This window comes from Schistocerca cancellata, chromosome 3 (assembly GCF_023864275.1).
Source record: "Schistocerca cancellata isolate TAMUIC-IGC-003103 chromosome 3, iqSchCanc2.1, whole genome shotgun sequence".
Taxonomy (NCBI): Eukaryota; Metazoa; Arthropoda; class Insecta; order Orthoptera; family Acrididae; genus Schistocerca; species Schistocerca cancellata.
The window spans coordinates 37,636,355-37,661,136 of record NC_064628.1 but is presented as its reverse complement, the minus strand read 5'-3'; the positions used below and the strand labels follow the sequence as shown (position 1 = coordinate 37,661,136).

Sequence of the window (24,782 nt, the reverse complement as noted above, 5' to 3'; positions counted from 1 at the left end):
CACGAATAACCCCATAATCGTACCGAATCGTCGAACGTTCATGTGTTACAGCTCCAAAACTCTATGAACCTCTAATTACGCTTGGGTTTTTCCACCGAGACAAATGAATAAATACAGGGTTATTACAAATGATTGAAGCGATTTCACAGCTCTACAATAACTTTATTATTTGACATATTTTCAAAATGCTTTGCACACACATACAAAAACTCAAAAAGTTTTTTTAGGCATTCACAAATGTTCGATATGTGCCCCTTTAGTGATTTGGCAGACATCAAGCCGATATTCAAGTTCCTCCCACACTCGGCGCAGCATGTCCCCATCAATGAGTTCGAAAGCATCGTTGATGCGAGCTCGCAGTTCTGGCGCGTTTCTTGGTAGAGGAGGTTTAAACACTGAATCTTTCACATAACCCCACAGAAAGAAATCGCATGGGGTTAAGTCGGGAGAGCGTGGAGGCCATGACACGAATTGCTGATCATGATCTCCACCACGACCGATCCATCGGTTTTCCAATCTCCTGTTTAAGAAATGCCGAACATCATGATGGAAGTGCGGTGGAGCACCATCCTCTTGAAAGATGAAGTCGGCGCTGTCGGTCACCAGTTGTGGCATGAACCAATTTTCCGCGGGCTACGCGTGAAACTTGCTCGCACGCGTTCAACCGTTTCTTCGCTCACTGCAGGCCGACCCGTTGATTTCCCCTTACAGAGGCATCCAGAAGCTTTAAACTGCGCATACCATCGCCGAATGGAGTTAGCAGTTGGTGGATCTTTGTTGAACTTCGTACTGAAGTGTCGTTGCACTGTTATGACTGACTGATGTGAGTGCATTTCAAGCACGACATACGCTTTCTCGGCTCCTGTCGCCATTTTGTCTCACTGCGCTCTCGAGCGCTCTGGCGGCAGAAACCTAAAGTGCGGCTTCAGCCGAACAAAACTTTATGAGTTTTTCTACGTATCTGTAGTGTGTCGTGACCATATGTCAATGAATGGAGCTACAGTGAATTTATGAAATCGCTTCAATCATTTGCAATAGCCCTGTACATCTGTTGGAGGTTGCATAGCTTTCTGACATTGCTGGAGACTGAATTTGCACGCACAGCGTTGTTTCGATGACGGACGCAAGAGCCCGGCGCGCCTGAGGTGACATGCGCCGGCTCGGATTGCAGTCATCAGTCATTCAAGATGGCGGCCCATCGACCCCGGCAAGAGCCCGCGGGCGGGGCGCCTATCGACTGGTGGCCCGCCTGAACAGCCTCCATAATTCAGGCGTCGCGTCGCCGCAGGCGGTCAGCTTTCGATTATATAGCGGCGGTCGGCTGCCCTCCATTGGAAACTGCGCTTAAGTCAACGCGCCGCCACAAAGAGATGCACTGTATAGCGCGTGCAGGCGCTCTAAGTGGCTCCATTGTTAGGCACCAGAATAGAAATCACCCAGCCCGCGCACTAGTCCACACAGTATGGAGGCTGACTTTCAAGTTCTCATCAAAATGATGGTAAAATACTAAACATTTTCGTTTGCGTCCCGAACTTTTGCGGTCTCTTTTGCCACTTTTTAGACGACCCAGTCCCATCAGCTGCTGGTACCAAGCAACGTATCCGGTTTTAACATCATCATGTAATCCGTTCCTTTCAAATGGGAAGATCAAGGCCATTCTCTCATACCTTCCTCGAACATCCAACATCTCCCCTGGTCTTTCTTTCGTGGTACCTGCTCGCACCGCTTTTCTGTTCTTCTGTATTTTCACTTATCAATAAAAATATTTATTTTATACTATAAGGAAACACAGACGCACCACGAAGGAGTTTCGCAAATTGATTTTTATACAGATATCGAAGGAAAATGCAAAACTTTAAACTTTGGCGGCCGACTGAGGCGTAGCGCCGTATAACGATCCTGCCTTGGAGGCGGTTAAGTGGGAGATGTGTCTCACAGCTGGATAGTGACAGATGGTGACGCGAGACTGGACGCGCACGTAGTCATGTATCAGCCGATAGAGGACAATATTGGATAGGGGGACTGTGATTTTAATTTCGATTGTGCCCATTAGAGTGCACTAAAGTAATAGAATGTTTTTTCATAAACTGTTCCAGTATTTTCATAAAGTGTTATTATGTTTTTTTTTTTGTGTATGTAAAGTGTTATAAATGTGTTTTAGCAGTATGAATGATTCGTGAGTGTGGTTTAAGGTTAATATGAAGATGATTGTTTAACGAGTTATGTAGTAGGATTTAGTGTGGGTATGGACAAAGGGGATTTTTGTAGAATAGATTTGTAAAGTAAGTTTATGGTAAAAGGAAAGTTAATTCAGGTATAAATAACAATAGTAAATAACTTTATGCATAAGCAAAACTTCAGCATATTATATAATTACGTCGGTAAAAAGTGCAATCGTGAGGTTTACTATTTTGCGATTGGTTATGGATGAAAAGCGCGGACTGAAGCGGGAGAAATGTCTTTTTGCTATTGGCTGTTGAGTAAACTGACCAATGGTAAAGCAATATTCTTCGCGCGGTTTTCTCTGCTGGTAGAGAAGACTTGGAGTGTTCTAGAGAAGAGCCGAAGCCTAGCCATGAAAGAGATCGGACGTGTGCAGTAGTACTTCAGATGGAAATGATAAGTTGCCGGATCTAGCAGTGTTTCATACATCAAAAGTGTTGGAAAGTGACGGCATAATTATTCCGATGTGTGTGTAGAAATTTCGGAATTTCTAAGTGAATTTTGAGACGAGAAAAGCTATAAATTCCGTGTGGCGTATTGAGCACGTCGGTGGCTAAAAACTGTGACTCTATTTGGTACCGACAGACTTAATATTTGGCGAGCATTATCGATCTAAAACAATCAGTATTTTTTTAGCTATTACGTTTTCGGTAAATGCAACACCATAAAGTTGCTGACGTGAGTGAAAGGGATTGTGAGTGACTGTGTTAAGACTAGCACGGGCTTAGCAGTGATACTTGTTTACCTAAGTTTCAGAATATACTAATTGAGGACAAAATTTCCAACCTTTCATTTCATTGAAAACTTTCTCCCGAAACGTAGATTAGTGACTTTAATTGCAGCCTGGTTCACGACGAAGTACAGTAGGTTTCACTCGGCTTCCCTACTGATGATCTGCTGAGACAATGTTCACAGGTAGGTGCAGGTCCGTCGTAAAGGGACGGAAAAGAACCGCGCCGCCGCACGACGGATGAATGTACGGCGGGCGCTGCAGCGCAATTTCACCGCGCAGCTACCAAGGATAGCAAACAGAGAACATTTCGATAGCAGGGTATAAATTCTCTGCGAATTTCATTCAGTGCAGTCAGTTGGACTGTAGCTATGCTTCGCAGACAGACGAGTGAACAATATACGCAGATGTCCGCATTTGAGAGAGGACGTGTAGTTGGGCTCAAAAGAAGCGGGTTGGAGTAATCGCTCGACAGTTGACTAGGAGCGATACCACTATTTGACGGTGTTGGCAGGAATGGGAGACAGCGTGAGAAAGGAAGCGGTTGGCCTAGATAGATGTCAGAACGTGAGGACTGAGAAGTCACCAAAAAGGCACTCAGAGCTCTGGATTCACCATTGGGTTGGTTCAAATGGCTCTGAGCACTATGGGACTTAACATCAGAGGTCATCAGTCCCCTAGAACTTAGAACTACTTAAACCTAACCAACCTAAGGACATCACACAACACCCAGTCATCACGAGGCAGAGAAAATCCCTGACACCGCCGGGAATCGAACCCGGGAACCCGGGCGTGGGAAGCGAGAACGCTACCGCACGACCACGAGCTCCGGATTCATTATTGGGATACCAACCTGAGTGTCGGCCGCCATACGACCCGACAACAAGAACTCATGTTCAGGGTTCACGTATCTTTTCGTCGCAGGACCCCTGTCGTTGTCATCCGCACCACCCTTACAGCACACCAGTACGTCAACGATATTCTGCGCCCCGTTTTGTTGTCCTTCATGGCAAACTATCGTAGGCTTCCATTTCAGCAATGCCCACCCGCACGAAGTGAGAGTTTGGACTGTTTCTTTGTACTCGCCAAACCCCGCCTTGGACAGGAAGGTCGCCCGATCTCTCTCTCAGTCCTGATTTGAGCATTCTGGGCGGGATACTCAAACCAGCCAGGGATTTTGAAGCTCTGACACGCCAATTGAACGAAATGTTCCACGATATCCCCAATCAATGCACAGCCGTACGATTCCTTGCATAAGGGCCAGAGGTGGATCAAAGCGATACTGACTTGCTCAATTTCTAAAGCTCTTTCTTTTGAATGTTCGTCTAATTTTTCTGAAATTGTAATAATGTACGTCAGATCTACGGATTTCCGTCCCATTCGGATAATCCCTTCGTGGTGCGCCTTTTCTTTTTTGTGCCTGCACCCGGTCGTTATTTCATCACTTGGAGCTGTCTAAGGAATTACACTTTCGCCGTTTCAGTATATCTCGTCTTCTTTCATCATTTGGATTTGCAGCTGCATGCGTTGACCGTGTTTGCAGTTAAAAATTGTAGGATGTGAGGTTCGCCAGTTATGCAAAACACCGTTTTTTCTCAGTAACCAAACATGATTCAGCACCACTGTGCCGACATCAATGGGTTTCCGTTTTATTTATTCTGTAGTGTGAACACTTTTGCTAAATCATTACAAAATTATGTGGATATTTAGTTTAAACAATAGTTCGATTCTTTTCGTTAATACCTTTACACTTCGTGAGCATCAATTTTTACTACAGGTAGCTTGTCATCTGCACCCAAACGATGTTGATGAGAAAATTTTTGCTGGGAGTTAACCTATCATCTAGGATGTAATTTGGTTTGTCGCGATGTTTTCGCGCCTATATTCGTTTTTACTTAAGTTTTCATGTGCCTCCCATCCCCCCCCCCCTCCCCCTTGAACCACGGACCTTGCTGTTGGTGGGGAGGCTTGCGTGCCTCAGCGATACAGATAGCCGTACCGTAGTGCCTCAGCGATACAGATAGCCGTACCGTAGGTGCAACCACAACGGAGGGGTATCTGTTGAGAGGCCAGACAAACGTGTGGTTCCTGAAGAGGGACAGCAGCCTTTTCAGTAGTTGCAGGGGCAACAGTCTGGATGATTGACTGATCTGGCCTTGTAACACTAACAGAAACAGCCTTGCTGTGATGGTACTGCGAACGGCTGAAAGCAAGGGGAAACTACAGCCGTACTTTTTCCAGATGGCATGCAGCTTTACTGTATGGTTAAATGATGATGGTCTCCTTTTGGGTAAAATATTCCGGAGGTAAAATAGTTACCCATTCGGATCTCCGGGCGAGGACTACTCAAGAGGACGTCGTTGTCAGGAAAAAAAAAAAAAACTGGCGTTCTACGGGTTGCAGTGTGGAATGTCAGATCACTTAATCGGGCAGGTGGCTTAGAAAATTTAAAAAGGGAAATGGATAGGTTAAAGTTAGATATAGTGGGGAATTAAGGAAGTTCAGTGGCAGGAGGAACAAGACTTCTGGTCAGGTGAATACAGGGTTATACACAAATGAGGAGGTACTGAATGGAATTGGGGAGAAGAGGAGTTTGTGGCACAACTTGACTAGAAGAAGGGATCGGTTGGTAGGACATATTCTGAGGCATCAAGGAATCACCAATTTAGTATTGGAGGGCAGCGTGGAGGGTACAAATCGTAGAGGAAGACCAAGAGATGAACACACTAAGCAGATTCAGAAGGATGGTAGGTACAAACCAGTGTCAGGACTGAAGACCACAACAACAACAACAACAACAACATTCGTGTGGCAAGCCCTTTCGTTCTCCACATCATGTTGAGGTGTCGTGATGCACACGACAGAGTCTGTCCATTTCTCCCAACCATGGAACAACATAACCACTGCCACTTTGATTCGTATGCTCTTTCTTCCTTGTTTGGTAAACGTTCAGCCACACAACCGACGCAGTGACGTAAGCGAAGCAAAAGACGTGGCCCATCAATCGCAAATACGAACGCACACGGTGGGGTGGCATTGATGGACAGAATTGTTGGCTATTTTCCTGGTTCGAGGTACCTGCCTAATGCTCCAAACGTTCTCAATCGGGAATAGATCCGGCGACCTTGCTGGCCAAGGTAGGGTTTGTCAAGCACGAAGAGAAGCAGCAGAAACTGTCGACGTGTCTGGGCGAGCAGTATCTTTCTGAAATGCAAGCCCAGAACGGCTTGCCAGTAAGGGCAACAAAACGAGGCGTACAATATTGTAGGTGTGCCGCGGGTGACAAAATTGGGATTCCTGCTGCGAAAAGAAGTCAGACCATGACTCCTGGTTGTCGCGGCGTATGGTATGCGACAGTCAGGGTGGTATTCCACAGCTGTCTGGGGCGTCATCAGTCCCGTCTTCGGGCTGGAACTCATTGACTGGAGTAGAATCGTCTTCAGTGATGAGTCCCATATCGAGCTGACCTCCGATTTCCGGCGAAGACGTATCGGGAGACGCCCATGACAGCGGTGGGATACCAACCTGATTATCGTCCGCCATACGGCCTGACATCCAGGAGTGATCACCAGGGGTGGCATATCTTTTCGTTGCAAGACCCCTGTGGTCGTCATCCATGGCAGCCTTACAGCACAGCAGTACGTCAACTACACTCCTGGAAATGGAAAAAAGAACACATTGACACCGGTGTGTCAGACCCACCATACTTGCTCCGGACACTGCGAGAGGGCTGTACAAGCAATGATCACACGCACGGCACAGGGGACACACCAGGAACCGCGGTGTTGGCCGTCGAATGGCGCTAGCTGCGCAGCATTTGTGCACCGCCGCCGTCAGTGTCAGCCAGTTTGCCGTGGCATACGGAGCTCCATCGCAGTCTTCAACACTGGTAGCATGCCGCGACAGCGTGGACGTGAACCGTATGTGCAGTTAACGGACTTTGAGCGAGGGCGTATAGTGGGCATGCGGGAGGCCGGGTGGACGTACCGCCGAATTGCTGAACACGTGGAGCGTGAGGTCTCCACAGTACATCGATGTTGTCGCCAGTGGTCGGCGGAAGGTGCACGTGCCCGTCGACCTGGGACCGGACCGCAGCGACGCACGGATGCACGCCAAGACCGTAGGATCCTACGCAGTGCCGTAGGGGACCGCACCGCCACTGCCCAGCAAATTAGGGACACTGTTGCTCCTGGGGTATCGGCGAGGACCATTCGCAACCATCTCCGTGAAGCTGGGCTACGGTCCCGCACACCGTTAGGCCGTCTTCCGCTCACGCCCCAACATCGTGCAGCCCGCCTCCAGTGGTGTCGCGACAGGCGTGAATGGAGGGACGAATGGAGACGTGTCGTCTCCAGCGATGAGAGTCGCTTCTGCCTTGGTGCCAATGATGGTCGTATGCGTGTTTGGCGCCGTGCAGGTGAGCGCCACAGTCAGGACTGCATACGACCGAGGCACACAGGGCCAACACCCGGCATCATGGTGTGGGGAGCGATCTCCTACACTGGCCGTACACCACTGGTGATCGTCGAGGGGACACTGAATAGTGCACGGTACATCCAAACCGTCATCGAACCCATCGTTCTACCATTCCTAGACCGGCAAGGGAACTTGCTGTTCCAACAGGACAATGCACGTCCGCATGTATCCCGTGCCACCCAACGTGCTCTAGAAGGTGTAAGTCAACTACCCTGGCCAGCAAGATCTCCGGATCTGTCCCCCATTGAGCATGTTTGGGACTGGATGAAGCGTCGTCTCACGCGGTCTGCACGTCCAGCACGAACGCTGGTCCAACTGAGGCGCCAGGTGGAAATGGCATGGCAAGCCGTTCCACAGGACTACATCCAGCATCTCTACGATCGTCTCCATGGGAGAATAGCAGCCTGCATTGCTGCGAAAGGTGGATATACACTGTACTAGTGCCGACATTGTGCATGCTCTGTTGCCTGTGTCTATGTGCCTGTGGTTCTGTCAGTGTGATCATGTGATGTATCTGACCCCAGGAATGTGTCAATAAAGTTTCCCCTTCCTGGGACAATGAATTCACGGTGTTCTTATTTCAATTTCCAGGAGTGTATATTCTACGCACCGTTTTGTTGCCCTTCGTGGCCAACTGGACATAATGTGGCTCGATATCTCTCAGGAGGACGTCGGACAACTCAGTCAGTCAGTGCCAAACCGAGTAACTGGTTGCATAGGGGCCAGAGGTGGACCAGCGCGTTATTCACGTGCTCAATTTGTGAAGCTCCATTTCTTCAATAAATCATCGAGTATTTCTGAAATTGTAATCATTTCTCTGTCTTTACAGCTATATTACATCTATCGATTTCTCTCTCATTCTGATAAGTACGAGGGTCACTCCAAAAGAAATGCACACTATTTTTGTAAAAATACAGTTTTCATTTTGCATGTGTGAAACTCTTACAGTGTGTAGATACATCCTTCCCGTTTGTTTTCAAACTCAGTTCAACCTGTTCCCGTGAGTGGCGCCGTCACAGCTTGTCATCGAGACGGCTGCTACACTTGACGTCCGTCAGAAGCAACGTGCTGTCATAGAATTCCTGTGCTGTGAAAACGAGACAGTGGGAAACACCCACAAGAGGTTGAAAAAGGTGTATGGAGATGCTGTCGTCGATCGCAGTACAGTTAGTCGGTGGGCAAGCAGATTACGTGATCAAAGCGGGCACGGCAATATTGAGGATTGTCCTCGCAGCGGCAGGCCTCGTACTGCACACACTCCAGACAAAGTGCAGAGAGTTAGCTAATTGGTGACCGCTGACAGACGCACCACAGTGAACGAATTGTCACGCTACGTTGGGATAGGAGAAGAAAGTATTTGCAGAATACTGAAAGTGTTGACGTTAAAAAAGGTTTGTGACAGGTGGGTTCCCAGGATGTTGACAGTGGCTCACAAAGAAACAAGAAAAACGGTATGCAGCGAACTTTTGGAACAGTACGAGAATGGTGGAGATTAATTTCTTGGAAGAATTGTGACAGGTGATGAAACATGGCTCCATAATTTTTCACCAGAGACGAAGAGGCAATCAATGGAACGGCATCATGCAAATTCACCCAAGAAAAAATCACAACCGCACCTTCTGCTGGAAAAGTTATGGCTACGGTGTTTTTCGATACGGAAAGACTCTTGTTTGTGGACATCGTGCCAAGTAGAACCACCATAAATTCTTATGCTTATGTGACGACACTGAAGAAACTTCAAGCTCGACTGAGTCGTGTTCGACCACATCTGCAAAAGCAGGATGTTTTGCTGTTGCACGACAATGCACGGCCACATGTCACTCAAAAAATCATGGAAGCGATCACAAAACTCGGATGGACAAGACTGAAACACCCGCCTTACACTCCTGACCTGACTCCATGTGACTATCATCTCTTTGGGAAACTGAAAGACTCTCTTAATGGAACAAAGGTTTGAAGATGATGACTCCCTTGTGCACGCTGCCAAACAGTGGCTCCAGCAGGTTGGTCCAGAATTTTACCGTGCAGGTATACAGGCGCTGGTTCCAAGATGGCGTAAGGCAGTTGAGAGCGATGGAAATTATGTGGAGAAATGAAAATATTATTCCTAAAGGATGTATCTACGCACTGTAAAACTTTCAAACATGTACGAGGTGCATTCAAGTTCTAAGGCCTCCGATTTTTTTTCTAATTAACTACTCACCTGAAATCGATGAAACTGCCGTTACTTCTCGACGTAATCGTCCTGCAGACGTACACATTTTTCACAACGCTGACGCCTTGATTCCATGGCAGCGGCAAAAGCTTCTTTAGGGGTCTGTTTTGACCACTGGAAAATCGCTGAGGCAATAGCAGCACGGCTGGTGAATGTGCGGCCACGGAGAGTGTCTTTCATTGTTGGAAGAAGCCAAAAGTCACTAGGAGCCAGGTCAGGTGAGTAGGGAGCATGAGGAATCACTTCAAAGTTGTTATCACGAAGAAACTGTTGCTTAACGTTAGCTCGATGTGCGGGTGCGTTGTCTTGGTGAAACAGCACACGAGCAGCCCTTCCCAGACGTTTTTGTTGCAGTGCTAGAAGGAATTTGTTCTTCAGAACATTTTCGTAGGATGCACCTGTTACCGTAGTGCCCTTTGGAACGCAATGGGTAAGGATTACGCCCTCGTTGTCCCAGGACATTGACACCATCATTTTTTCAGCACTGGCAGTTACCCGAAATTTTTTTGGTGGCGGTGAATCTGTGCGCTTCCATTGAGCTGACTGACGCTTTGTTTCTGGATTGAAAAATGGCATCCACGTCTCATCCATTGTCACAGCCGACGAAAAGAAAGTCCGATTCGTGCTGTCGTTGCGCGTCAACATTGTTTGGCAACATGCCACACGGGCAGCCGTGTGGTCGTCCGTCAGCATTCGTGGCACCCACCTGGATGACACTTTTCGCATTTTCAGGTCGTCATGCAGGATTGTGTGCACAGAACCTACAGAAATGCCAACTCTGGAGGCGATCTGTTCAACAGTCATTCGGCGATCCCCCAAAACAATTCTCTCCACTTTCTCGATCATGTCGTCAGACCGGCTTGTGCAAGCCCGAGGTTGTTTCGGTTTGTTGTCACACGATGTTCTGCCTTCATTAAACTGTCGCACCCACGAACGCACTTTCGACACATCCACAACTCCATCAGCACATGTCTCCTTCAACTGTCGATGAATTTCAATTGGTTTCACACCACGCAAATTCAGAAAACGAATGATTGCACGCTGTTCAAGTAAGGAAAACGTCGCCATTTTAAGTATTTAAAAGAGTTCTGATTCTCGCCGCTGGCGGTAAAATTCCATCTGCCGTACGGTGCTGCCATCTCTGGGACGTATTGTCAATGAACGCGGCCTCATTTTAAAACAATGCGCATGTTTCTATCTCTTTCCAGTCCGGAGAAAAAAAATCGGAGGCCCTAGAACTTGAATGCACCTCGTAGAATGAAAGATGGATTTAAAAAGAAATAGTGTGCAATTTCTTTTGGAGTGACCCTCGTACTTGGTGAAGAGTCGTTTGTTGTTTTTTTTTTCCCTTAGAGTGTTTTATCCATGGCGTTCATACCTTAATAAGGCGGAATATAAGGCAGTATTTCGGGATGTAGGATGACTTCATTCTTCCCACGAGGTATCATTATTCACTGGACGAAGATATCAGTTTAAATTCATAACAGGCTATCGAATTGTCACTATCATTCATCATATGGGAGAGCGCCTCGCCAGACACGCACCGATTGCTGCCTGCAGGCTGGTAGCAGGGACCACATTGAGTGGCCGGTGAGGCGCAGCTGTGGTGACCTGCGAGGCGTCCCATCATCGCTGCTGACTGATCACAGGCGGCGTCGCCCTCTGTTCCGCCAATAGCCGCTTTGCATCCCGGCTCACGCTAGCTAATCGCCACTTTACGAGTACTGCTCTCCGTGTGCGGCGGAAAAGCTTCCGTCGCTGAAGGCCGCTCGTCCTAATTCGTCAGGGTGCGTGATCATTCTGTCTCAAGTGTCTCGGTTTAATTTAATCCTCTGTCTAAATTCCTACTTGCAATTGTGTTTACGTGCAGGCCTCTCCATTCCTACGGGCACATTAAGCTACGATAGCGGATACGAGCACCGGGGTCTTTATATGATCTAAGTAAAATAGTTTCGCACCGAAACCGGTCACCATCAGTAGAGATGCCATAAATTCCGTTTTGGACAGTTACTTTTTATTTTTATAACAAGAAAAGAATTTGTTCGGGTGGGTAATGAGTTCAGGAAAGAGTGGACACGTTATGGGTCCGCTGTGGCAGACCAGATAAATGTCTTAGGTGAATAGATGTGTTAAAATCTCGTCTCGTTACACTCTCAGTACGTCCTAGGTCCTTAGGAGAATCTGCTAGACGCTGGGAGAGTTAATTGGGTAGAGAGAAGAGTCAGCAATGATATCCACTGAGGACAGCCTATGATGAGGTAACAGTGTCTTGAAAAACATAGGCACAGATGCACTTTCGAAATGACCATTGTTGCTACGGGGATTCTGCGAGCCCGCATCTCGTGGTCGTGCGGTAGCGTTCTCGCTTCCCACGCCCGGGTTCCCGGGTTCGATTCCCGGCGGGGTCAGGGATTTTCTCTGCCTCGTGATGGCTGGGTGTTGTGTGCTGTTCTTAGGTTAGTTAGGTTTAAGTAGTTCTAAGTTCTAGGGGACTTATGACCACAGCAGTTGAGTCCCATACTGCTCAGAGCCATTTGATTCTGCGATGCTTCGAGACCCAGCAGTATGAAAAATATATAATTTTAAAATTTTTCGTAAAAGTAGCCTTTATTATCACAGAAAGCAACGAATACAAGAAGAAATTGGGAAAAAGTAAACAATCAATTGTTTTAAGGAGATGCTTCCACTATGGGACAACTAGGACATACAGTTTCCAACCACGAATCATTTCATGTCTTATATTTTAAGGCGGATTCACAATTTTCCTAGTCACAATCCTATATCTCGAAACTTTCACGAACTCATAATGTTTAAAACAAATTGTAGTCCTAAATAACAAGCAAAAATTAACCTAAAATTAAATAAATTTCGTACGAAAACCAAATACTGCCCTGGTGGTTTCATTTCGAAACCACTCATAAAAGCAATAGTATAAACTAAAATTTACGTTAACAATAACTTTGGACATACTCTTTTTCACTGTCTTTTTTTTCAATATGGCAATTATTAAAAAAAAAAAAAAACATATGTTACAATCTGCTGCGATCACGTAGCACAATCTCCACGCCGACTGTTACTTTGAACGCTGTAAGTGACTGCTACGATGCACTGCGATACATTCGTAGCAGTATCTCAAGTGTACCACTAGATGTCTGTCTTGCAGTAGCATCATTGGTTTGATGCTAAGCGCACTGGTTCTCAAAACAAAATTCATGAAATGGTGGTACCAGGCAGAAAACACCGGCAATGGAATGGTGGCAGAAACCACTGGTACTCGAAGGGTTAAATTCGTGTCCTACGCCAGAGCTCCGCACGGTATCGCTAACGAGCAGCCGGCAACCGGCACGTTAGTAATGCCGAAGATATGCCTGTATTGTCCACCCACTCAGTAGCTGTAACTGACACACTCAGCATGTCTAAATGGCTCTTCAGGAAATAACCTGGCCAATTTCCTTCCCTACCCCTGTCCGTTCAGAGGTTGTGTTCTGGTTCTAATCACCTCGTCATCGACGGGACGTTTATTTTAATTGTGTCCTTTTTTCACAACCAGTGTCACTGATGATGATAACCATGACTTCGCAGAGGACAACACGAAGAGACTGCGATTTCGCTGGTGTTTCTAATTGTGTCGGTTTTTAATTTCCCTGTAGGCCACCGCGCGACGTTCGTTCCAGAACAGTCATAGCGTCGCAAGGGAATCTCGTTCCAGTTGCAGCTTAGACCATTTGTTCTCTTCGCTACTTCCTACTGCTTCCTTCGCAACGAATTTCTCCGACAGCAGGAAGCACAACAATGTGTCCTACACAACAGAAGAAGGAAGCTTCGTCTCCTCATTTTCGGCTTGATCTGCAGCAGAAAGCCAGCGCTCTGTTGTGTTTAAATTGTAGATAATTCCATAGAGCTATAATAGCAAACAAGGACAAACTTCAGCTGTTCGGTGTTTCAGGCTTTAATGTACAGTAGTTACTAGCGGCGTTCCTACATCTACACTTGTAGTACGCAAGCCCCGTGTGGTGTGTGGCAGAAAGTACACACGGTTTAGCATTAATTTCCCCCCCCCCCCCACCCTTTTACCGATCTATTCTGGGATGGTAAACGGGGAGAAAGACCGTAAAGACCCCTGCCTTTGGTCTTGTTTTGGAACGTACTGTAGTTTCTTGGAATTTTGTAAGGCTCCCCGCGATATGCAACAGAGTCTTCCTTGTAGCGCCTCCCACTGAAGTTTGTCGAAGAATTTGGAAAAGCTCATACTCTGGATAAACGAACACATGACGAGATGTCTGATCTTCTTTGAATCTTCTTTACCTCTTCTGTTAACCCAACTTCGTGAAGATCCTAAGCAAACGAACAACATTCAATATTTTATACCATTTTGGCTACACAGTATGTTGAACACTGCAATGGACAGTCCATTTTTTGACTGATGAAAAATATATAATGGAGGCACTTGTAAGTGACTGATACTGCAACTAAAAACAGTTATCTATTTGACGCGACTTGAAGATGGTCGCTTGGCAGAAATTGCTTCTGTGTGAGCAATTGCAGAGGGCATGTCAGAAAAAAGTGAAGCACCCAGAATGGGAGAAAGAAACGAAACTAAATCCCACCGGGTGAGAGGGTGTGTGAAGTTATTTAAGTGATTTCAAAATCATGTCAACTTTACGAAGAGCTCGGCAGTGAGCCCGCTTAACAGTATGACATTATACTCCCTCCGGCATGCACTGATTCGTTTGGGAAGGATGTCATGAAGGCGTTGTAGTCTCCCCTGAGGCAAGCTGGTCCAGAACTGGTGCTTGACATCCTGCCCCCCCCCCTCCCCACAAACACACACGTTCTATCGCAGGCACATCTGGCGGTGTTGGTGGCTGCTCAGGCAGTTCATAGATACACGTGCCATGCATGGAAGAGTATTGTCCTATTGAAAAATGGCACCTCTGTAGTATTTCATCAAAGGTAACACATGAAGACACAATACGTCCGGGGCACACTGTTGCGCCATCAGAGTACCAGCCGCGAGCGAAGTCCCCACACCATGATGCCAGGAGTAACGTGGCTTTGCATATCCAAAACATTGGAAGAATGAAATCGCTCCCGATGTCGCCGCCACATGGTCATCTGGGGCAGTGTCAACCGCGAATCGCTGGACACAGTGCGACTCCGTTCATCAGCAGCCCATGCTTCCATCACTCCAGACGCAGCCATTAATTTTCGTGGTGTTAACGGCAGCCCACACGTGGGACAGTAATTCTCCAGTCCGTCTGCTGCGAGTATCCTGGACGACACAGAACGCTGCAGGGGGTCCATTGCTTATTCTTCCTCCCTCGTGGTGGCCAGACTTGGTCGACGGGAACGGTGACAACTGGTATGCTAGCCCTCAGATTCCCATGCTGTCCAGCATCAGGCCACTGTCGCATCTGAATGTCCGACAAATCTGGATGCTGCGCGATTCGACCAGCCTGCCAAGTGGAGGCCCACAAAGAGGCTCATTTCAAACTCTGTCAGATGGCGATAGCTCTATTTAACACGAGTCTGTGGCATCTCTGAGTCCTAGTCCTCCACAGTGATCACCCAACATCTGTCACTACGAGGTGCATTCAAGTTCTAAGGCCTCCGATTTTTTTTTTCCTAATTAACTACTCACCCGAAATCGATTAAACTGGCGTTACTTCTCGACGTAATCGCCCTGCAGACGTACACATTTTTCACAACGCTGACGCCATGATTCCATGGCAGCGGCGAAGGCTTCTTTAGGTGTCTGTTTTGACCACTTGAAAATCGCTGAGGCAATAGCAGCACGGCTGGTGAATGTGCGGCCACAGAGAGTGTCTTTCATTGTTGGAAAAAGCCAAAAGCCACTAGGAGCCAGGTCAGGTGAGTAGGGAGCTTCAAAGTTGTTATCACGAAGAAATGGTTGCGTAACGTTAGCTCGATGTGCGGGTGCGTTGTCTTGGTGAAACAGCACACGCGCAGCCCTTCCCGGACGTTTTTGTTGCAGTGCAGGAAGGAATTTGTTCTTCAAAACATTTTCGTAGGATGCACCTGTTACCGTAGTGCCCTTTGGAACACAATGGGTAAGGATTACGCCCTCGCTTTCCCAGAACATCGACACCATCATTTTTTCAGCACTGGCGGTTACCCGAAATTTTTTTGGTGGCGGTGAATCTGTGTGCTTCCATTGAGCTGACTGGCGCTTTGTTTCTGGATTGAAAAATGGCATCCACGTCTCATCCATTGTCACAACCGACGAAAAGAAAGTCCCATTCGTGCTGTCGTTGCACGTCAACATTGCTCGGCAACATGCCACACGGGCAGCCGTGTGGTCGTCCGTCAGCATTCGTGGCACCCCCCTGGATGACACTTTTCGCATTTTCAGGTCGTCATGTAGGATTGTGTGCACAGAACCCACAGAAATGCCAACTCTGGAGGCGATCTGTTCAACAGTCATTCGGCGATCCCCCAAAACAATTCTCTCCACTTTCTCGATCGTGTCGTCAGACCGGCTTGTGCGAGCCCGAGGTTGTTTCGGTTTGTTGTCACACGATGTTCTGCCTTCATTAAACTGTCGCACCCACGAACGCACTTTCGACACATCCATAACTCCATCACCACATGTCTCCTTCAACTGTCGATGAATTTCAATTGGTTTCACACCACGCAAATTCAGAAAACGAATGATTGCACGCTGTTCAAGTAAGGAAAACGTCGCCATTTTAAGTATTTAAAACAGTTCTCATTCTCGCCGCTGGCGGTAAAATTCCGTACAGTGCTGCCATCTCTGGGACGTATTGAAAATGAACGCGGCCCCATTTTAAAAGAATGCGCATGTTTCTATCTCTTTCCAGTCCGGAGAAAAAAAATCGGAGGCCCCAGAACTTGAATGCACCTCGTATTCACACCCCGCATATTCCACTCTGGACCTGACAACAACATTAAACAAAAATAACACAAATGCACTCCGATGGCCGCTCTAGTTGTCACAGAGAATCACAACACTAGGCATTGATAAACGGCGTTCTATAAGCAATACAACACATTTTTTCTCGGACAATTTCTGTTGTAACCGCGACCGGAACGGTCGTGGGGTTGCCGAGAACGAAAGCGCGACGGGACCAATCGGGAGCGGTGCGCGAACCAGCAGAACGAACGGGGAAGGACGGACACTAACAACGACGGACGACCGAGCAAGACCTAACGAACAACAACACGGAAAATAGCAGTTGGGTCACAATCGAAACCTCACGAATCCACGATGTCCACTCGTACACGGAAACCAAGTAAACGCGCTGTCTGTAGGCGAGATGTCGATAGACTAACGCGAATATCAGAGTACCTGCTGAGCGAGAGGCAGGCCCGCAAATCCTGATATTTCGATAGAAGAAATTGCGGAATCTGTTGTTGGTCTACGTGGAGTAGTTCTGCTTTGGCCCCTACAGTTTCATGAAGTTCCCATAGGTGGCGGCTCCATACTAGCTAGCATCTGTAATGCAGGAGCATTCCAAGCAGAGAGCTCTCATTCCAGTCTCTTTTGGCGGAAAACCAGAGCATCACAGATATTCATAGGCACTTTCTGAATGTCTACGAAGACCTGGCACGGTGAGTCGTTGGTAGAGGCGTTGGTCATTATTACAAGGTCGATCTCTTGCTTAATGGCTGGCCGCACACAGCTGACTGCTGCATGTTGGAACTCATTCGAGGTGATCCATGGATCTCAATCGAACACGTCGCTCCACAACTGGACGTCTTGTTGGTAGTGCTGACGCACTGGTCCACCATTGGTGTACTCGAAGCTGTGTGCCCGCTGGGCTAAGAGAAGAACATAAAGAGCAACGGAGGACCATCTGTGAGGAATTGCTTGCGCGTTAGCAGGCTAATCGTGACCTTTTTTTGTCAAACATCATCACAGACGATGAAACAAGGGTTCATCATTTCGAGCCGAAAACAAAACGCCAATCCATGGAGTGGCCTGCACCAGTTCTCCTCCAAAGAAAAAGTTCAAAGCCACAGCCTCAGCTGGTGAAGTCATGGCGACTGTCTTCTGAGTCTCTGGAGGGGTTATTTTGTTTCATGTCTCCCCTCATGGTGAAGAAAAAATTGAAGAAAAGGCCTCAGCGTTTTCGCCTCCACAAAAAAATGCAAAGTAACTTCTCCGTGACAACGCGAGGCTTCACGCATATCTGCGTACCCGCGAGGATCTCCCAAAACTTTATTGGCTGCTCTTCCTCACCCACGAAACAGCCCGGACCTCGTTCGCACTTTCAATCTATTTGGCCCAATGAAGAATGCCCTGTGGGGGAAGCAGTACGCGGATGATCCAGCATGAAGTTGGCTCCGACATCGACCAGTAGAGTGATACAGTGCGGGCGTAGAGGCCTCCCAGCAAGGAGGCGTAAGGCCGTCGCATTGGACGGAGAGTATGTTGGAAATTAGGAATTTGTTGCCAAAAGGGTGGAGAATAAAATGATGTATTGGAATCCGGAATGTGACCAACCTGCTTTCAGAAAAAAATGTTCCTTTAGTTATCTACATCTACATATACATGATTACTCTGCAATTCACATTTAAGTGCTTGGCAGAGGGTTCGTCGAACCACAATCATACTATCTCTCTACCATTGCACTCCCGAACAGCGCGCGGGAAAAACGAACACCTAAACCTTTCTGTTCGAGCTCTGATTTCTGTTATTTTATTTTGTTGATCATTCGTACCTATGTAGCAACAAAATATTTTCGCATTCGGAAGAGAAAGTTGGTGACTGATATTTCGTAAATAGATCTCGCCGCGACGAAAAACGTATTTGCTTTAATGACTTCCATCCCAACTCGCGTATCATATCTGCCACACTCTCTCCGCTATTACGCGATAATACAAAACGAGCTGCCCTTTTTTGCACCCTTTCGATGTCCTCCGTCAATCCCACCTGGTAAGGATCCCACACCGCGCAGCAATATTCTAACAGAGGACGGACGAGTGTAGTGTAAGCTGTCTCTTTAGTGGCCTTGTTGCATCTTCTAAGTGTCCTGCCAATGAAACGCAACCTTTGGCTCTCCTTCCCCACAATATTATCTATGTGGTCTTTCGAACTAAAGTTGTTCGTAATTTTAACACCCAGGTACTTAGTTGAATTGACAGCCTTGAGAATTGTACTATTTATCGAGTAATCGAATTCCTACGGATTTCTTTTGGAACTCATGTGGATCACCTCACACTTTTCGTTATTTAGCGTCAACTGCCACCTGCCACACCATACAGCAGTGTTTTCTAAATCGCTTTGCAACTGATACTGGTCTTCGGATGACCTTACTAGACGGTAAATTACAGCATCATCTGCGAACAACCTAAGCGAACTGCTCAGCGCATGTCGTACATACCCGCCGCGCCGATGTGTGAATGGCATCTGACGTCTCTTCTGGGCGCTTCACTATTTTTGTCAGACACAGCTGCTTCTGGAGAACTCGTGACATCGTTCACAGGGAGGCCTGTGGAGAATTCACGATGCAGCTCTTTAGAAAAGTTGATGTGTAGACGTGTTGGTGAGTGCGTCGTTTGTCCGCAGATGTGAGGCTGTGATGGAGGACGGCGGCTCGGTTTGCGGCGGCGGCGGCAGCGCTGGGGGCGACGCGTGCTCGCCGGTGCCGCTGGCGGGGGCGGTGCCCGTGGCCGTGGCGCTGCCGGCCCCCACGGCGTCGCCCCCGCCCCCGCCCGTAGCCTCTGCCCCCGGGGGCGGCGCCGGCCCCGGGGGCGGGCCCGCGGCGGCCCAGCAGCAGCAGCAGGCGGCGGACGAGGGCTACCTGCTGGTGCGCGTGCACGTGCCCGAGCTCAACGTGCAGAAGTGCCTGCAGTTCCCCAGGGACCAGCTCGTCTGGGACGTCAAGCAGCAGTGCCTCGCCGCCCTGCCCAAGGTATGCCGCGGACCTCGCAAGTGTGCTTCTTATCGGTTTATTAGTTTCAGTTGGTTGTCGATCCGTCAAGAGCGATGTCTTTCAAAAGACAAGCTGCGCTCTTTCCAGTCAGCTTGGAGTGGGTACTGTCATCGTGTACTGTAATAACAGTCTCCCGGCCACAAATGGAAAAAATAAGTCCCTAATTTGGACGAATAGGAGGCCTTTGGTCTCCTGGCGTTCAGGTACGTCTAGATAGATGAAGTTAGAGTCATAGCCACGGAGAGGAGTAAAAATAAAAAATGCGGAATAGAGTTGAGCAGTGATGAGGAGTATGGTGAAGAGTAGGCCACCCCATGTGAAGTACGAGGCGTGTTTTTTTTAAGTAAGTACCGTTTTGACATTAAAAAAAGACGTGCTAAGATATCTCAATAATTTTATATTTACATGAAAGCCTCTACCTTAATCTACTTTTCTACATAATTTCCGTCAACATTGAGGCACTTTCCATAACGTTGTATCAGTTTTTGAATACCCTCCTCATAGAAATCTGCCGCCTGACTTGTTAACCACTGCATCACCACTGTTTTGACTTCGTCATCGTCTTGAAGACGCTGACCGCCCAGGTGTTTCTTCAAGTGCAGGAACAGATGGTAGTCACTGGGCGCAAGATCGGGTCTGTACGGATGATGATTTCGAGTTTCCCATCGAAAATATGTGGTGAGACCTTCGGTCTGATTCACCACATGCGGACGGGCATTGTCTTCCAGCGGCCACCCATGTTTCATCGCCCGTAACAATTTGGCTTAAGAAATCATCACCGTCGTTGTGGTACCACTCAAGGAAAGTCAATGCACTGTTTAAACGTTTGGTTTTGTTCACGTCCGTCAACATTTTCGGTACCCATCGTGCGCACAATTTTCGGTAATTCAAGTCCTCGGTCACAATGCCATACAAAACACTACGAGAAACATTAGGAAAGTCATCCCGCAAGGAGGTAATCGTAAAGCGTCTGTTTTCTCTCATCTTATTGTCCACTTCCTGCACAAAACTTTCATTAACGACCGAAGGACGCCCACTCCGTTGTTCATCATGCACATTTGTGCGGCCATCTTTAAATGCTCCCACCTACTTTCTTACCATTCCATCACTCATAATGTTTTCTCCGTAAACCGCACAGATCTCACGATGAATATCGATCGCTTTTAGGCCTTTAGCACTAAGAAATCTTATAACAGACCATACTTCACAGTCGGAGGGACTCGCGATTATTGGAGCCATCTTAAAACACTCAGTACACAACGTAAACAAGGAAGAATCAGACTGTAATGGCGTCAGTGCGTAGATTAAGGTACAGGCGTTCATGTAAAAATAAAATTATTGAGATATCGTAGCACGTCTTTTTTTAGTTTCAAAACGGTACATACTTAAAAAACACACCTCGTATTTCGTAGATTTTAGGGTGAGCAACTGTTGAAGTTTCGCTGGGAGAGGATTTGGAAGGATAGGACCGAAGGAAACAAGGAATGGGGATTACTTCTAACCCCCCTTCAACAACGAGTTCACTACGAACGGAGTACAAGCTCGGATTGTGGCACGGTAAGTGATGTCCTTTCTAAAGGAACCATCATGGGCTTTGCCTCAAATGATTTACGGAAAATCTAAATCCGGATGGCCAGACGCAAATCTAAACCACAATTCTCCCGAAAGGAGCCCAGCCGGTTAGCCACTGCATGACCTCACTTGGTCGGAGGGGTGTAGGTGTAGGAGCGGGATGATGACAGCATATTGGGTTTAGAAATGAGAAGGCTACTGATAAGTTAACAGGTATTCCATAAAGTTTCAGGATTGCACCCGGATGACTTCGACTTCTTACCACGGTATTTCGGCTGAAAACCATTCAGCCATTTTCGGGTGAGTGTTTAGTACTGGAGACTGCTAGTTCGCATCGCTGACTTTATACCAAAAATTAGGGCTCAGACGCGTGCGCAACGGCAGCCACTGCATGAGCGACTTCTGTCGAATTTCGCGCCCTATTCGAATATTGCTCCATGGCGCGCAGGTGCGTGCTTTACGGTGACACTACATACGCGCTCTCTGTCGGAATGCGGGCTTGCTTACTTAAAATATAGATTTCAGATTAATAAAATTAACTGCCGCTAGACGTCTCACTAGTCATTCGTAGATATCAAAGAAATCATCGGGTACGACGTCCACCCAACTTTACCACCTAAAACATTTCTTCGTAGAATATAGCTACATTGGACTGGGAACACCCGAGAATGATGTCATCAAAGTCAAGAAAATATACCAAAACTTAATGAACTTTCAGACCAAGAACATCGTAGAACAAAAATACGTCGGTCACTCTTGGCATGGTATCTGGAGGAACATACACCACCCGTATTTACCAACAAAAGTGCGGTCATTGTGGTACTACTTTGTAAATAGGAAATTTCCAACGAACTCCAGACTACATTCCATTCACCTGGCTGATTCCCCTTTGTGTACCACTTGCAACCTGATTGATACAGATGAACATCAATTTGTCTGTGGAAATGCGAGTAATATATGGTTGTCAATTAGAAAAAAATTAGCAACTATGCAGAGAAAACCGCCGTATTTGATAACGCCAGCGTGCCTTTTATACCCGGAAGAAGAGCTATACCCCACCTGGAAGAAAAATGCCGTCAACTGGTTGAAGGGACACGCGGTGTTTTACCTGCTGTCCAGTAAAGAAAGGAGCCAAGGAGATTTTTGGACATACATTTCCGACCAGCATCACAAGCTACTACGCATGAATAATTATTATGATACATACGGCAACTTCCTCAGAAGAACAGTCATGTGAACTCCATTTTCGATTATGCGATTCAGAACATGAAAAAACGAGAGACAATTTGATCTTTGAAAAACAAATACGATCAAGTGACGAACATCACTATCTGGTTTAGACTTGGATTTTTTTTCTAAAATGCTAAGGAACTTGTAATTAATTTTAATTTGTTTTATTACTTTTAAATGTCAGTTGAAAATTATGTACTACTGTGGAATGTTATGACTAAAAAAAAAAAGTGGTCAGCGCGACAGACTGTAAATCCTAAGGGCCCGGGTTCGATTCCCGGCTGGGTCAGAGATTTTCTTCGCTCAGGGACTGGGTGCTGTGTTGTCGTAATCACCATCATTGCATCCCCATCGACGCGCAAGTCGCCGTAGTGGCGTCAAATCGAAAGACTTGCACCAGGCGCTACCCGACGGGAGGCCCTCGTCACACGCGATTATTAATATTATCGGGTCCCAAGCCTTATCCAGTTGAAATCACGATTAATAAGATTTTCCGCCAAACGTATTTCTACCGATTCCTTAACAACTGAGTCCCAAAATGATCTTGTCGAGGCCAATATTTCCGTGAGAGAATAATCTATGGAATGTCTTGTGAGGCACCATGCTCGGCTATGGCTGACTTGCTGGACTGCGAAAGGCGTGCGTGGCGATCATGCTCAACGCACCTTTCACGCACTCTGATGGACTGCGTGCGTTGCCTTTGTCACATTGGCAAGGTCTTCTGAAGATTCCAGGCCTCCGCAATCCCCAAAACGTCGTTTACCGAATTGAGAAGAACTAACGTCTTTGTAGGTGGGCAGAAGATTACTTTGATATGATGTCTCCTTAAGATTTTGCCTAATTTCGGCGAAATATTGTCGGCACATGGTAGGAACGCCCTGGATTTGAACCGCTCCTTCTCTTGATCTTGTGGGTAGCTACGTTTCGTCCTCCTTAAAGCTATGCAGATCTGATGTAGAGAATATCCATCATATTTGAACACAGATTGTAGGTGTTCCTTCTCCTTTGCAAGGCTGTCTCCATCAGACACAACATGTGCCCGTTACACCAATGTTCAAAAGGGGCCCATAGTTTGTGGCAGCTCGTCGCTTGCAAATTCAAGCTGTATGCGTGGACCTACGGTAAACGGAATGCCCCAATGGTGAATCCACTTTCCGACCGACCAAGACATCTAGAAACTGCAGAGAACTGCCTTTCTCCACTTCCATCGTAAATTTCATATTTTCGCGTGTCGAATCCAGATGCTGCAGACAGTGTGATAGTTCTTCTTCGTTGTGGGGCCAAACTACAGAAGCATCACCTACATATCGGCAGAAAAATTTTGGTTTAAGTTCTGCCGAATCAAGTGCCTTCTGCTCAAAGTATTTCATAAAAAAAGTTTGCTACCAGAGAGGAAAGAGATCTATCCATGGCAACACCGTCAAAATATTCACTGTTGAATAAAAAGTAGGTTGAGGAAAGTGCTTTCAACTGGATAAGGTTTGGGACCAGGTGATTCTTTGATATCCGCAGAAGGGAAACGCTTCATGACTATTGACTCGTCTAGCGACAACTACTTTTATTAATATGAAATCTGAATTTTAGCTCCGCAAGCCCGCATTCCGACAGAGAGCGAGCATGCAGTATCACATTACGCATGCGCCTGCGTGCCATAGATGGAGCAGTATTCGAAGCGGGCGCGAAACTTGACTCAGGTCACTCACATAACGGCTGCCGTTGCACACAAGTCTCCGCGCCAATTTTTTGGTATAAAGTCAGCGACGCGAACTAGCAATCGCCAGCGCAAAACACTTAACGCTAAGATGGGTGAATGGTTCTCAGCAGAAATATCGTGGCAAGAAGTTCACGTCATTTGGCTGCAATCCCGAAACTTCGTGCAGTACGGTTCAAGCCGGAAAAATTTCAAGAACCACAAGTTAAGAGGTTTCTAGTTACAGTATAAGATGTGCGTGGGTGCTTAATATCGTTGAGAAGTGAGGGAAATTGAATGAACCAATAAGGAATTCGTTTGGAAGAGCATTTCCAAAAACCAGATGTCGAAGAGTTTTAGGGGGAGGCGAAATCAAAGGGACTTTGGCCAGGATTTTGAGGATACTGCGGAACACAGTTTTACAGGTGTGGTGGATGGCGAAGGGATGCTATCCATATTTTCCGACGATTAATGGCCTCAGTCAACTCTGTGCTTGTCAACGTAAACGCTGGCAGCAGATAACAAAGGAAGTGTTTGTTGTAGACGTTTCCGCCCGTCTTGCACACGGGAGTGTATGGTTTGTACAGCCTTTAAATGTATAGCTAAATAAATAAATCGATAAGAACTACATTTAAATTTCCTTATCACATGCCGTAGCTGACAAGCGAACCTGCTGTCAGGAGCTTTCCTTCAGCGGAGCCAAGTAATACTTTATTTGAACGTTAT

General features: G+C 47.0%; 2 protein-coding genes across 2 annotated transcripts in view; both read left to right on the top strand.

Annotated features, from left to right (window-relative positions):
* The window catches only part of LOC126176068 (uncharacterized), a 951,488-nt gene extending 932,180 nt beyond the window's left edge, over positions 1 to 19,308 (top strand). Inside the window, exon 8 of the mRNA XM_049923202.1 lies at positions 19,198 to 19,308. The gene's annotated coding sequence lies outside the window, so the exon portion shown is untranslated. The remainder of the gene's footprint in view (positions 1 to 19,197) is intronic.
* The window catches only part of LOC126176067 (SH3 and multiple ankyrin repeat domains protein 3), a 254,511-nt gene that overhangs the window by 103,669 nt on the left and 126,060 nt on the right, over positions 1 to 24,782 (top strand). Inside the window, exon 4 of the mRNA XM_049923201.1 lies at positions 19,198 to 19,543. Within this exon, the coding sequence (XP_049779158.1) occupies positions 19,198 to 19,543 (346 nt within the window). The remainder of the gene's footprint in view (positions 1 to 19,197; positions 19,544 to 24,782) is intronic.